The sequence below is a fragment of the Alexandromys fortis genome, unplaced genomic scaffold, assembly GCF_014885135.2.
Source record: "Alexandromys fortis isolate MF-2015 unplaced genomic scaffold, M_Fortis_MF-2015_v1.1 scaffold_42, whole genome shotgun sequence".
Taxonomy (NCBI): domain Eukaryota; kingdom Metazoa; phylum Chordata; class Mammalia; order Rodentia; family Cricetidae; genus Alexandromys; species Alexandromys fortis.
The window spans coordinates 5852207-5865694 of NW_026067934.1; the positions used below are offsets into that span (position 1 = coordinate 5852207).

A 13488-nucleotide genomic window follows, 5' to 3' on the forward strand; every position below is an offset into this window, starting at 1 on the left:
TATATTTGCAAAGTTCTTTTTTTAGTGTGATTTTTAAAATTTGTTGTTTGGTTCCCCTTTTTTAGAAACAGGGTCTGGTAAAATCTAGTTTTCTTTGAACTTGCTGTGTAGCTGAAGTTGGACTTGAACTCCTGATTCTCCTGCTTCTACCTCCCAAATTCTTGGGTTATAGATAAGGGCCATTGTACTCAATTTGTATGCAGTTTGGGAAAGCTTTCTCATAATTTCATAGATAGTTAAGACACAGTGATAATGATTACGGTTAATTCCCGATTTGAAGGGTGAATATTTTTATTATCTCAAAACTAAGCAGTATATTTGTTGGGAGAATTTTCTTACTATTTGTCACTATGGCAGGTAGCAATTTCTGAACATGATTGAACATATGTGAATTCTTATATATATTTTAAAAATTAGAGCTTCAGAGATAGCTCATTGATTAAGAGCACTTTCTACTATTCCAGAGGATTCAGGTTCAATTCCCTGCACCCACATGGTGACTCTCAACCATCGTAACTCTAGTTCCAGAGGCTCCAACCCCTCTTCTGACCTCCACAAGTACTAGGCATGAAAATGGTACATAGACATACATGCAGGCAAAACACCCTTACCCATAGAATAAAATGTAAACATTTTAAAAAGATAGTATGTTTTACACATAAATGTTTGTATAATGAAAATGACATATATACACATGTATATGTCACACACATGCATGAACACAGAACCTGTACATGTGGCCCAAACTGTCCTCAATCTCACAATCTTCCTGCCTCAGCTTCTCGTACCGGGACTGTGAAACTTGATCATTACCTTCTGTTTTTACTTTGCTAAGAGCACTTTTAAAATTTGTAAGTACAGCCAGCCAGTGGTGGTGCACACCTTTAATCCTAGCACTTGAGAGGCAGAGGCAGGCAGATCTCTGTGAGTTCGAGGCCGGCCTGGTCTACAGAATGAGTTCCAGGACAGCCAGGGCTGTTACACAGAGAAATCCTATCTCAAAAAATAAGACAAAAAAAAAAAAAAAAACAACAATCAAAAAGATTGTAAGTGGATATTTAAGTTTATTAAGTTACCGCTTTCATCTCAACATGGTCCCATCAGTTTGCTCTTGTGTTTGCTATGGTGGCGAAAGGCTGCTAATTGAATTTCCACTGCCTGAGCCAGTATGCCTTTGCTGGAACAAACCCAGCTTGCTCATGACCTGCTGCCTTTTGCAAACACCATTTCACAGGCATTTAATCCTGATTATAACTATGCAAGGCTTTTATAACAGCATAACACACACCAAGAACCATAAAATCAAATTAAAACACTAGCATTTAACAAGGCTTAAGAAAGCGGTGAAATTTTATGTAAAATATACTTTAGTTTATACAGCTTCCTTTCAAAGAAAGTCAAGTATTCATACTTTGCAAAAAATAAAATGCACACACCTTCTATTATTTGTTATGTTTGGGGTTTGTTTGTTTTGTTATAGTTTTTTTTTTTTTGAAACAAAGTCTCATTATATATCCCAAGCAGGCCTTGAATTCAAAATCCTCCTTGCTTCAACCTCCGAGTGATGGGAGTTTGTCACCTGGCCTAACTCCTCCTTTCCAGTGTCTTAAGTCACATAGCCCAGTATGCTCCAGATAAAGCAAGGATGGTCAGGAGTTCATCATCACCCTGAGATGCGTACTGAGTTGTCTCCCAAGAGCCAGCTGGTTAAGAGCCAGTTCTTAAGATTATGTGGCTCTCTGCAGGTGAGACAACTCTTCCCTGCACACTCTGGGGAGAACTCAGGCTTTGTACTCTACCCCTCCCTTCAACACCTGTAACATCTAATTAAGCTAACGGCCAAGGCGTGTCCCTAAGTTTTGAGTTCTTTATTTCACTTAGCTATTTGATCTTGTATTTCTTCACCATCTTACAGTACTGTTGATGTCTTTAAGAATAGGTGTTAAGGCCTGTGCAAAAGGAACCTCGTGTTGTGGTCTGAGGAAGACACCAGGATCGTACCTTCCACTGCACTTGCAGCATGCTTGTGTAATTTAGAGCTACTCGACTGTCAATGCATACATTTCTGTGGCGAAGTCTCGTGTGTACTCTTGGCCATGGCACAACTGCAGACGCATTTCTACACCAAGAACTATGCAGTGGATGGCGTTCCTTTCTCAATCCCCACTTCTCTGAAGTTGCTGACCTTAGTAACATTGTCAGTACACTGCTGAAGACCAAACATGAGCTCCACAAACATGTTGAGTCCGGTTTCCTTATCAAAAGCAGTTTCTTCGAATGCCCTTGGCCAAACATGGAACCGGAAAACCTTTCATCGGGAGAGGTCATGGAACTAGAATATGTGGAAAAATACTCGCACCCCAGCCAGAGCAAAGCATGATGACTGGATGAGCTCAACTGAAGGGACAAAGAGTGGATCCTGTCTGGTTCTTATGAGAAAACCTCTCAGTCTGGTCCTTGGAAGGGAAGTCAACAGTGACGATTGTGGGACATACAGATGGTGTGAAAGATGTGGCTGGGGTGAAAAAAGACAGTTTGTCCTACTTACTACCACGTGCTTCAGTGGACCAGATGATCCTCTTACAGAAATGGAATGTGGAGAAGAACAGAGGGAAAGCCCTACCTGCTGCAGAGACCGTGTGGGAGTGTGGACTACAGCAGTCTACAGCTCAGGGTCACATGGGAGTGTGGACACAGCAGTCTACAGCTCAGGATCGTGACTATGGACACAGCAGTCTATAGCTCAGGGTCGTGAGTACGGACACAGCAGTCTATAGCTCAGGGTCACGTGGGAGTGTGGACACAGCAGTCTATAGCTCAGGATCGTGACTATGGACACAGCAGTCTATAGCTCAGGATTGTGACTATGGACACAGCAGTCTATAGCTCAGGGTTGTGAGTACGGACACAGCAGTCTATAGCTCAGGGTCACGTGGGAGTGTGGACTACAGCAGTCTACAGCTCAGAGTCATGTGTGAGTATGGACACAGCAGTCTATAGCTCCAGGGTCGTGAGTATGGACACAGCAGTCTATAGCTCAGGGTCGTGTGGGAGTATGGACTACAGCGTCTATAGCTCAGGAACTAAAGTTTGTAGTGGCTCCTGGGATAGATAAGATGCTAAAGAGTTGGTCTACATTTCCTACAGATGAAGTGGAAGAATCCACAAATTGGCCAAGAAAGAAGCAGAAAGCAGAGCAATTGGGACTAACAAGGACTCCCTTGGTGACCCTCTTGGCCACACTGAAACAATTTCCTCAGTGCTTTGGTGAAATGCTGAAGAGATCTGCAATGTATCCTGGGATCACACATTTAGAGTGTGGGATGGTGGCCTTAAGTCAACTTTGACAGGAAATAAAATGTTTGATTATATCTCCTAATCTTCCCTTTGTAAACATTTGGCCTTTGGAAGCACCAATAGGCATATTAGACTATGGGATCCCCTAACTAAAGATGGTTCTTTGATGTCACTGTCTCTCACCTCACATACAGGCTGGGTAACAGCAGTGAAGTGGTCTCCTACCCACAAACAACAGCTGTTTAAGGCTCTCTAGATAACATTATCGAGCTGTGGGATACAAGAAGTTATAAGGCTCTTCTCTATGATCTAGCTGCTCATGAAGATAAAGTTCTAAGTGTGGACTGGAGAGACACAGGGCTGCTTCCGAGTGGAGGGGCGGACAACAAACTGTATTACTACAGATATTCCTTCTTCCCATGTAGGGGCTTGAATATGAGTGACTGATCAAAGATCTTGTTGGGTTTGCTTTGTTTTCTGTGTCTTACTGTTGTGTCATAAACTATGTGAATGAAATTGGAGAGGACTGGGTATGTCACTCAGTTGGGAGAGGGTATGCCTAAAATGTGCAAAGCCCAGAGTACTATCTCTAGCACTTGGAAAGAAAGTCGGCATGGTAGTGCATTCCCAGGACCTGGGAGGTTAGTAGCAAGAGAATCAGAAGTTCAAGGTCATCCACACCCCACTGTATAGTGAACTCTTAGGCAGCCAGAGTTGCATGAGTGTCTCAGAGAGAAAGAAGTCAGTGGCTAGTCCTCCAATACCACTGTCAATGCAGAGATAGGAAGCAGCCCTTTAATATGTGTATAATGGTTCATCTTTCATAATAGCTGCATTTTACTCTTTGTCTTTCCTTTTTACAAAACACAATAAATGTGTGGCCTGAATTGTTTACCCTATGCAGACCCCAAAAATTTAATTGAGTTTTAAAGTACACTTTTAAAAATACTGGTTTGAAATTAAAATTTGCCTTTGAACTGTTATAAAAGGATATATTACAAATACAGTAAAAAAAAGAATAGATTTTATAACACATTTTATTGTGTATATCAACTTTCCCTTTACCTATTGTCTTAGAGTTTTTATTGCTGTGAAGAGACACCATGACCACAGCAACTCTTATAAAGGAAAACATTTAATTGCAGTGGCTTACATTTTTAGAGGTTCAGTCCATTATCATCATGGTGGGACATGACAGAAAACAAGCAGACATGGTGCTGGCTACATCAGGAGGAAGTGATCTCTCACCAGACATGGCTTGAGCATGTATGAGACCTCAAAGCCTGCCTCCACAGTGACACACTTCCTCCAACAAGACCACACCTACCCCATCAAGGCCACACCTTCTAATAGTGCCATTCCCTTAGGAGGCCATGTTCTTTCAAACCACCAACCTGCCATCTCAGGATGATTCTAGATGCTCAAAAATACCTAGACAACTACAACACTGGGAATGAAAGATGGTTCCCTTGTTTTCATTCTTTCTTTCATAAAACAACAAACAGATGTGTGGTTCCACTTCCCAGAAGCTTTACTATAAATCTCTCTCCTTTTGTTAGCACCTAAATAAATTGTGCTTCTATTTCCTTTTTGATTCAGGGAATATTTTGAAAATCATGTTTTAATTTCGAAGGAATCTTTTGTCTACTTTTGCTGTGTTTGCACATTCCAGCGTTGATTTCTAGCCTAACTGAATTGCAGGCACAGAATGCACCTTATGAAATCTTTATGTCTTGCAATTTATGAACATTATTTTTGGGCCAAGCACATGACCATTTTTTATAAATATTCCACGAAGTGACCAAAATTGCTGTGCTTTTTCTGCTTATAGAAATCTTTGGAAAGACAGGTAACATCTATGCTTGAAATAAATGCACTTTTCTCTTTTACACCTACTTGTGTGTTAAACAACTCTTTTATCCTTTAGTAATCCATTGTTTTATGTGGAGATCTGGATAGTTAAAGCAGGGATAAGAAGGTGGGCTTTTTTTTAACCTTTAATTTGTTCTTTGTGGCTTTTACATCATGCATCTCAATCCCATTCATCTCCCTGTCCCTTTGCCCTTGCAACCTCTCCCCTCCCCGCATAAAATAAAATAAAATTTAAGAAAAGGAAAAAGAAAAGAAATTTTTCATTGAGAACTCTTGGAGATGTCTGCCACAAAGCATACCTCCTCTCCATCCCATGGGGAAGAACAAACATGTAACACTAAGTGTATTCCAGGGTAAGAGAAGCAATGAAAGAGACCGTGTCTTCCTCCTTGCCTATCAGGGAGGGAGTCTAAGGTTCCTACATACTGTGGGGATGAGGAACTCTAGAGTGAGGGTTGAGCTCACTATACCACAGAGGATGAATGAAGGAAAAGTAGGCTAAAGACTGATACTGGCTTGATCTAGAGGAGTTCCTTTTATAATTTGTTTGTGGTTCCCATCCTCCCTACCCATATGTTCTGATCTTGACCCCAAAGTAACAATAGGAGGGTGAGGACCTTTATCAGAGGCCATTGAAGATGGAGCCCTCCTAAAAGGGATCAGTGTTTTATACTGGCCCAAAGGAGCTTCTCACCCTTCCTACCACCTGGATAACTGCCAAAGAGATTCCACTTGTGTGGTCAGAGGCTGCTCATTTGTTTCCTAGCCACCCAGACCCAAAATAATCACACAGAAAGTATATTAATTGCAATTCTGTTTGGTCAATAGCTTAAGCATATTTCTAGCTAGCTCTCACCTCTTAAATTAGCCCATTTCTATTATTTTATATTTTACCATGAGGTTCATGGTTTACTGGTACTGGCATGCAGACATATTTCTCCTCAGGTGGCTACAATGCATCCCTCTGACTCTGTCTAATCTCTCTCTATATATATAACTCTTCCAGCCTGACTTTATTCTGCCCTGCTATAGGCTCAAAGCACCGTCCTTATTAAACAACAGTATTTAGCGCATACAGAGGGAAATTCCACATCACCTCCCCTTTTCTGTCTAAATAAAAAGGAAGATTTTAGCTGGGCAGTGGTGGCGCACGCCTTTAATCCCAGAACTCAGGAGGCAGAGGCGGGTGGATTTCTGCAAGTTTGAGGTCAGCCTGGTCTATAAGAGCTAGTTCCAGGACAGGCTCCAAAGCTACAGAGAAACCCTGTCTCAAAAAACAAAAACAAAAAAGGAAGGTTTTAACTTGAACATAGTAAAATTACATATAACAAAACAGGTATCAAGCAAGAATTACAGTTTATATATATACTTTATCTTTTATCATAACTAAGGAAAACTATAACTATCTATTCTTCAACTCCATCAAAGACTCCAGAAGGATATAATATTACCTAAGTAAACAGGAAGTGCATTGTAAGCAACTTCCAAAACTCTAGAATTAACAGAGACATCTTGCTTCCTGGACAGTCACACTAAGTGCTTCTGTAACATTGGAGCATCTAATCTTCATTCTACAGGGCCATAGTATCCAGCAGACTTTTCCATGAAGCAGGAAATTTTAAATACAGTTCCACTTACATTGGCAGTTTGTCAGTAACTTTTTTGTGTATTCTGCAGACTGTCTGTCAGGCTCTTTCATGAAGCAGGAACCCCAAACTCACCTTTAGACAAGTCCAGCAGTCATTTCTCTGTGGGTCCTGCATGACCAGTTCATACAGTATACCATCAAGTCCAGGTAAGGGCAGTTTCTTGTCCAAATGGCTATCAACTCCCTAAGGAGCCTCTTCAATGCCCATCATCCTCTTGAAGTTGATTGGTACTGTCAGGAACAAATGTGTCTCATTGTCATGAAAAATCCTAAGTTTTCTTATATCACATTCTGTTAGTCTTTGAAAGATTTGAAGAATAACTATCCATCCAATGTTGAAATAGGAGCGGCAGGGCTGCGTCCCCCCCCCCCCCAGCACCCGGCCGCCCACATGGCTAGCTTATGCCCGAAATAATTACACGGAAACTGTATTCTTTCAAACACTGCCTGGCCCGGCTAGGTCCAGTTTCTTATTGGCTAGCTCTTACATATTGTTCTAACCCATTTCTAATATTCTGTGTAGCCCATGAGCTGGCTTACCAGAGAGGATCTTAACCTGCGTCTGTCTGGAGTGGGAGCATCATGGCGACTCTCCTAACCTTCTTTCTCCCAGAATTCTCTTCTGTATACTCCGCCTACCTAATTTTCTATCCAATAAAATGGGCCAAGGCAGTTTCTTTATTAATAAGAAACCATTCCCACATCAATCCAAAATATATCTCTGTACATCTAGAAAACTTAACTAATATGACTACAAGCTTTACTATTATAAATGATTATCTATTAACCTGTATTTCATAATTATACATTATATTTTTAAACGAGCTGTCCAAACACAAAAGCCTAATCAAGAGCAGAAATATACATATAACAAGGTTGACCTTAAGTTTGCATCAATACACCAAGATCCATACCAATGTAAAGTATTCATCTTTATGTCATATCTGCCTTTAAATGTCAACAAATATTTATAAACAATAATTTAAGGAAATTGGGTACAGTTCTCTCCAAACTGCTTCCTGCTTTTTGTTGGGCAAAGGAATTTTAGAGGTTTACGGAGACCTTTCAGGGGTCTTGGTCCATTGAACCACATTAGTCTGGAAGGAATCCACAGGTTCTCATCCTCTGTGGAAACAAAAGAAGAAACTCTTTTCCAAAGCAACAAATCCTTAGATACAAATTTTAAAGTCAAGATACATTTAAAGTATATATGTTGGTTTAGCTTAGCAGCCCATACAATGAAATTACTTAGCTCATTCACAGTCAAAAATTCAAAAAAATACAATAATATACATAATCCAGACTCTTTGTTTATATTCCATCTTTATGTAGCTTATTTTTCTTTTTTTTCTTTTTTGTGGCTTATTTCTCTTTACTCCGTTAATATATGACTGTCTGTACTCTCTCTCTTTAAAGATCTTATCTCTTAAAAACCATCTACTTCCTTTTATAACTTTCTATATTCTTTTTATTCTCTCTACCCAGTCTATATACATTTATCTAACACTGTGACCTATTCAGAAGTCTTTTTCATCTGAATCTGTCTTTATTGTATATCTGTAATCCTTTTCTGACCAGGACCACTTCTTGAAATGCTAAACAGCATAGCTAGGACTAAGGTTGCTTTGCCTTTTGGTTATGCCCAGTCCAACATGGCAGAGGCATGTTCATTGTCTCTATGAGTTGTGTACACCACCCCAGTTCGAGGTATGCAGCAGGTCTATATCACACCATTAAGCAGTTTGTAACACACTGCTTACAAACCCCATTCAAGTGCTCAGCCTCCTGAAAAATCCAGAGTTCATGATGGCTGAACCAGGAAGCTGGCATTTCTTATCCTGAATCAGTATGCCTTTTCTCATGGGAGCTGCTGTGACCCTGCTCACCACCAGCAAACAGAGCCTATGGGGGGTGGATGCAGCTTCCAAGAAGCTGCAATAAACTCTGTTTTTTTTTCTGTCTAGAATTTTGTTTCAAGTTCTCTCAGGTTTTATGTGGATGCAGTTGGCCAATGTTGGTGCACCAGTTTGTAGGCAGAGACTGCTCATTTATTTCCTGACTACCCAGAATCGAAATAATCACAGTGAAACTATATTATTTGCAATACAGTTTGGCCAATAGCTTAAGCATATTTCTAGCTAGCTCTTATATCTTAAATTAACCTATTTCTATTACACTTGTGAACCATAAATTACCCCCTAACTAAATTACCCTGTAGACTTCCTAACCTCCAGAAGACTGAGAAATAAATTTCTGTTGTTTATAAAATACAGTATTTTGTTATAGCAATAGGACCAAGATCTGTCAGCTCCTTAGCAGGACCACCAGGTTCTTCCCGAGTCAAGACAAGGGAGCACAAACCCAGCAGCCAGGTAGCTACCACCTGACCAGGTGGGCACAGATGTTCCTAACCAGAGCCTTCCCAAGGGCCAAGTCCTTCTTGCTGTATAGTAGACACCCTTTTAAGAGCAGTGAAGACTGAAAGAAGAAATCTACAATCCTGAGTATGTCCCCAAAGATGATAAGACACCAAGGGAGATTCAATCCTTAGCTAACCCCTCCCTCAGCACAAACACCTTGTGAAAAAGGGAGTTAGGGGAGTTACTTTTCCCTTGTTGAGTGACTTTTTAAATTTTTTTCTATTTTATATTTCCGAGTAGTTGAAGATTTAATTGCAAAGCTTTATTTGCAACTTGTCTGTGTCCCATCAATGTTGGTCATCTTCCTCAAGGCCTTTTTACCCCTTATTTACCTTTTGACAATTCAAGCTGCCAGCTTCTGAAAGAGAAATGGTCTCCCTTACCTATCTGAAGTAGTTTATCACAGTCTTCTGCTTCCAAGCATTTTTACTTCATACATATTTCACTGTGTCACTGTTTTGTAACCAAAAAACATTGTTTTCCTTGAGTTCTTCTTTGCCCTTATAAAATGTCTCTTTTCAGACATATTTAATGTGTGTGTACTTGAAATCTCTATTATTAGATGATGTCCTAGGCATTCCTGCTCACTTGTGCATTGGTGCCCAAGATCTAACCTAACCAAGTATGCATCATGTAGGTGCTTTAAAACAACAAGACTAGAGGCTGGAATCTGAAGGTGTTGACAGAGAACTGTTCCTCTGCAGGCCCTGGAGAAGAATCCTTCCATCTCTGGTGGGTCTGGTGTTCACCAGACTCTACTGGTCTTGGGTTTGCAGATGTTTCTCTGGAAATACAACCACACCCTCCTTTCAGTGTCTGCCTTTGTAGCCAAATGTCAGCATTTTATAAATGTATGAATCATTACTGGGTTAGGATCCATCCCAATGACCTCACTTCAACTTATCATTGTAAAGAACTTATGTCCAAGAAGGTCACATTCTGAGGTACTGAGGAATAGGCCTGATGTTTTGCCTGAGTTTGTTTTATTGACAAAAGCTCACTATCTGTCTCATGTTGTCCTTGAACCCATGCTCTGCCTGCTCCAGTCTACAGGTATGTCCCAGTGTGCTCCTCTTTAAACACTTTTAATTTTTAGCTTATCCTTTTATTTTATTTTTGAGACAAAGTCTCATGTATCCCAGGTTGGATTTGAACTAGCTATGTATTAGAAGATGACCTTGAACTACTGAGCCTCTTGCCTCTACCTCTCAACTTCTGGGACCCAGGTGTCCACCACCTAGCTGAATTATGTGCCTCTATGGATCAGATTCAGGACTTTGTTCATTCTGGGCAAGCATTCTACCAAGTCATGTGCCCTGTCAGCTTCTTCCATTTTTTCTCTCTTATACACACATTGCTTGTCCCATCCCACTTAAAGCACCAAAAGTTGAGAGGTTGGAGAGATGGCTCAGCAGTTACAGACACATTGATGTAGGAGTGTCATATATCAATCTGTTGATTTCATTGGTTAAGTAATAAACAAACTGCTTGGCCTCATAGCTTAGAACATAGGTGAATGGAGTAAACAGAACAGAATGCTGGGAGGAAGAGGAACTGAGCTCAGAGGCCATGCTCCCCTCTCCCGGGCAGATGCACGCGATGAAGCAAGCCGCCAGGTCAGACATGCTGAATCTTTCCTGGTAAGACCAGTGCTACACAGTTTATTAGAGATGAGTTGATTGGGATATCAGAATTAGCCAGTAAGGGCTAGAGCTAATAGGCCAACAGTGTTTAAATGAATACAATTTGTGTGTTGTTATTTCTGGTGTAAAGCTAGCCACTGCAGGAGCCGGGCTGTGGGAAGAGGCCCGCAGCTCCTACAACAACATATACTGCTTTAGATGATCCAGATTAGTTCCCAGCATTCAGGCTGGGTAGCTCACAACTCCCTACAACTCTAACTCCAGGGGATCCAAAGCCTTTGGCTTCCCTGGGCACCAAGCACACATGTTACTACATGTAGAATACCAACACCCATAAAATAAAACAAGTGTTTCCAAAATTTGAGATCCAGTCTATTTTCCCATCTTAAAAAATGAGTTTACATTTCCAGAATGGTTTCTTAACCTTCCCAAGGCAGCCTGCAACCACACTAGCATTCTTTATTTAGATTTAACTACGCATTGTGCTTCATTTAGGGTTTATTACTGTTTCCTACATGTTTTCTCTTACGCTATTTTGAGATCTTTATTCTGAATTTAATTTTTATTCAGCTGAAGTACCTCTCAACCAATTTCTTTGAGCGTATGTGTCTATATCATTTCTGTTTATTCTGTTCTGTTGTATATCTGGAAAAATGTCTGTCTTTTGCTTTTTATATAAGTACAATGATAACTTGGCTTAGAGAGGAAGCTTGGTCTGCAGCCTTTTCTTTCAAATGTCTATCACTGTTGCACTGCCGATGAGAAATCTGAGTCCGGCCTGTTTATCTTTCCATTTGGGTAAATACATCATCTGGAAGCTTTTAACATTTCCTTGCTAGTCCTTGGGTTTAGAAATCTCACCAGAATGTGGTCAGTTTGTTCTTCTTCTGAATGCTGCCTGGCACTTCATGAGCCTTTTCCATCCGGAACACTTTATCTGTTTCTCTCTTGTCTGTTTCTTTCCTCTCTGTTCTTTCTTTTGGCCTCCTGTAGACCAGGTTGGCCTCAAATTCAACCTGTAGTGGAGGATGGGTCATGAATTTCCCATCCTTCGTCTCTCTGGTGCTGGGATTATCATCCTGAGCCACTATGCTTGGTTTATTCCATGCTGGGGTCAAACTCTGGGCTGTGTGCTTGTTGGCATCCTGCAATAACAGCGGGGTTATTGCTCTTTGGAAACCAAGTATCTTCTTGTTGTCTTCAGTAAAAAGTAGGCAATATAGGGCCTGAGAAAATGGGTGTTGTTCTTTTTTAAAAAATGCTGCAAGCTCTCTCTCCTCCAGCCCGGCAAGATGCCCAAGGGAAAGAAGGCCAAGGGGAAGAAGGTGGCCCTGGCCCCCGCCGTCGTGAAGAAGCAGGAGGCGAAGAAGGTGGTGAATCCTTTGTTTGAGAAGAGGCCTAAGAACTTCGGCATTGGGCAGGACATCCAGCCCAAGAGAGATCTCACGCGCTTCGTCAAATGGCCCCGCTACATTAGGCTGCAGCGGCAGAGGGCCATCCTCTACAAGTGGCTCAAAGTTCCTCCTGCCATTAACCAGTTCACCCAGGCCCTGGACCGGCAAACAGCTACCCAGTTGCTTAAACTTGCCCACAAGTACAGGCCAGAGACCAAGCAGGAAAAGAAGCAGAGGCTGCTGGCCCGTGCTGAGAAGAAAGCTGCCGGCAAAGGGGATGTCCCGACTAAGAGACCACCTGTCCTTCGAGCGGGCGTCAATACAGTCACCACTTTGGTAGAGAACAAGAAGGCTCAGCTGGTGGTGATTGCCCACGACGTAGACCCCATTGAGCTGGTGGTCTTCCTGCCTGCTCTGTGTCGCAAGATGGGGGTCCCCTACTGCATCATCAAGGGAAAGGCCAGGCTGGGGCGTCTGGTCCATAAGAAGACGTGCACCACTGTTGCCTTCACACAGGTTAACTCGGAAGACAAGGGTGCTCTGGCCAAGCTGGTGGAAGCTATTAGGACCAATTACAACGACAGATATGGTGAGATCCGCCGCCACTGGGGAGGCAACGTCCTGGGTCCTAAATCTGTGGCTCGAATTGCCAAGCTGGAAAAGGCAAAGGCCAAAGAACTCGCCACTAAACTGGGTTAAATGTACTGCTGAGTTTTCTGTACATAAATATAATTATAAAACTTCCAAAAAAAAAAAAATGCTGCAAGATCCCCGTAGCAGTAGGCAGCAGAAATGCTGTAGGTCCCAAATGGCGGTGGTGGGCCATGTGGTGACAGGCAGCGGGCTCTGGGAGCAGCCAGTCCCAGGCAGAAATGGCTGCCAGTCCCAGAGCAGTGGCCTGAGTGGTGGTGGCGGGCCAGGGCCCTGGGAGCAGCCAGTCCCAGGCAGAGATGGTTGCTGGTCTCAGAGCAGTGGTGGCGGGCCATGTGGCAGCAGACAGTGGGCCCCAGGCAGAGATGGCTGCTGGTCCCTGAGCAGTGGCTGGTCCCAGGCAGGGAGACACATGGTGGGCAGGCAGAAGACAGAAACATGGATAGCAGGGTGAGGTTGAAGTTTATTCAGGGGGTTATGGAGGAGGAAAGGTGAAGGGAGGGACAGAGAGAGAGGGAAAGAGAGAGAAGGAGAGAGAGAGAGAGAGAGAGAGAGAGAGAGAG

General features: G+C 42.2%; 1 protein-coding gene, 1 long non-coding RNA gene and 1 pseudogene across 3 annotated transcripts in view; 2 read left to right on the forward strand and 1 right to left on the reverse strand.

Annotated features, from left to right (window-relative positions):
- Nucleotides 1-13488, reverse strand: part of LOC126504105 (uncharacterized) — a 37848-nt gene that overhangs the window by 8602 nt on the left and 15758 nt on the right. The window contains exon 2 of one of the 2 annotated variants that reach the window (XR_007592500.1): nt 6891-7048. The exons of the other annotated variant lie outside the window; for it this stretch is intronic. This is a non-coding gene — a long non-coding RNA (uncharacterized lncRNA). The remainder of the gene's footprint in view (nt 1-6890; nt 7049-13488) is intronic. 2 annotated transcript variants of the gene reach the window in all.
- LOC126504103 (ribosome biogenesis protein WDR12-like) lies at nt 1732-3730 on the forward strand (annotated as a pseudogene).
- Nucleotides 12149-13025, forward strand: LOC126504104 (60S ribosomal protein L7a-like). Its single transcript, XM_050146141.1, has one exon. The coding sequence runs from the start codon at nt 12173-12175 to the stop codon at nt 12971-12973; it is 801 nt and encodes a 266-aa protein (XP_050002098.1). The 5' UTR covers nt 12149-12172; the 3' UTR covers nt 12974-13025.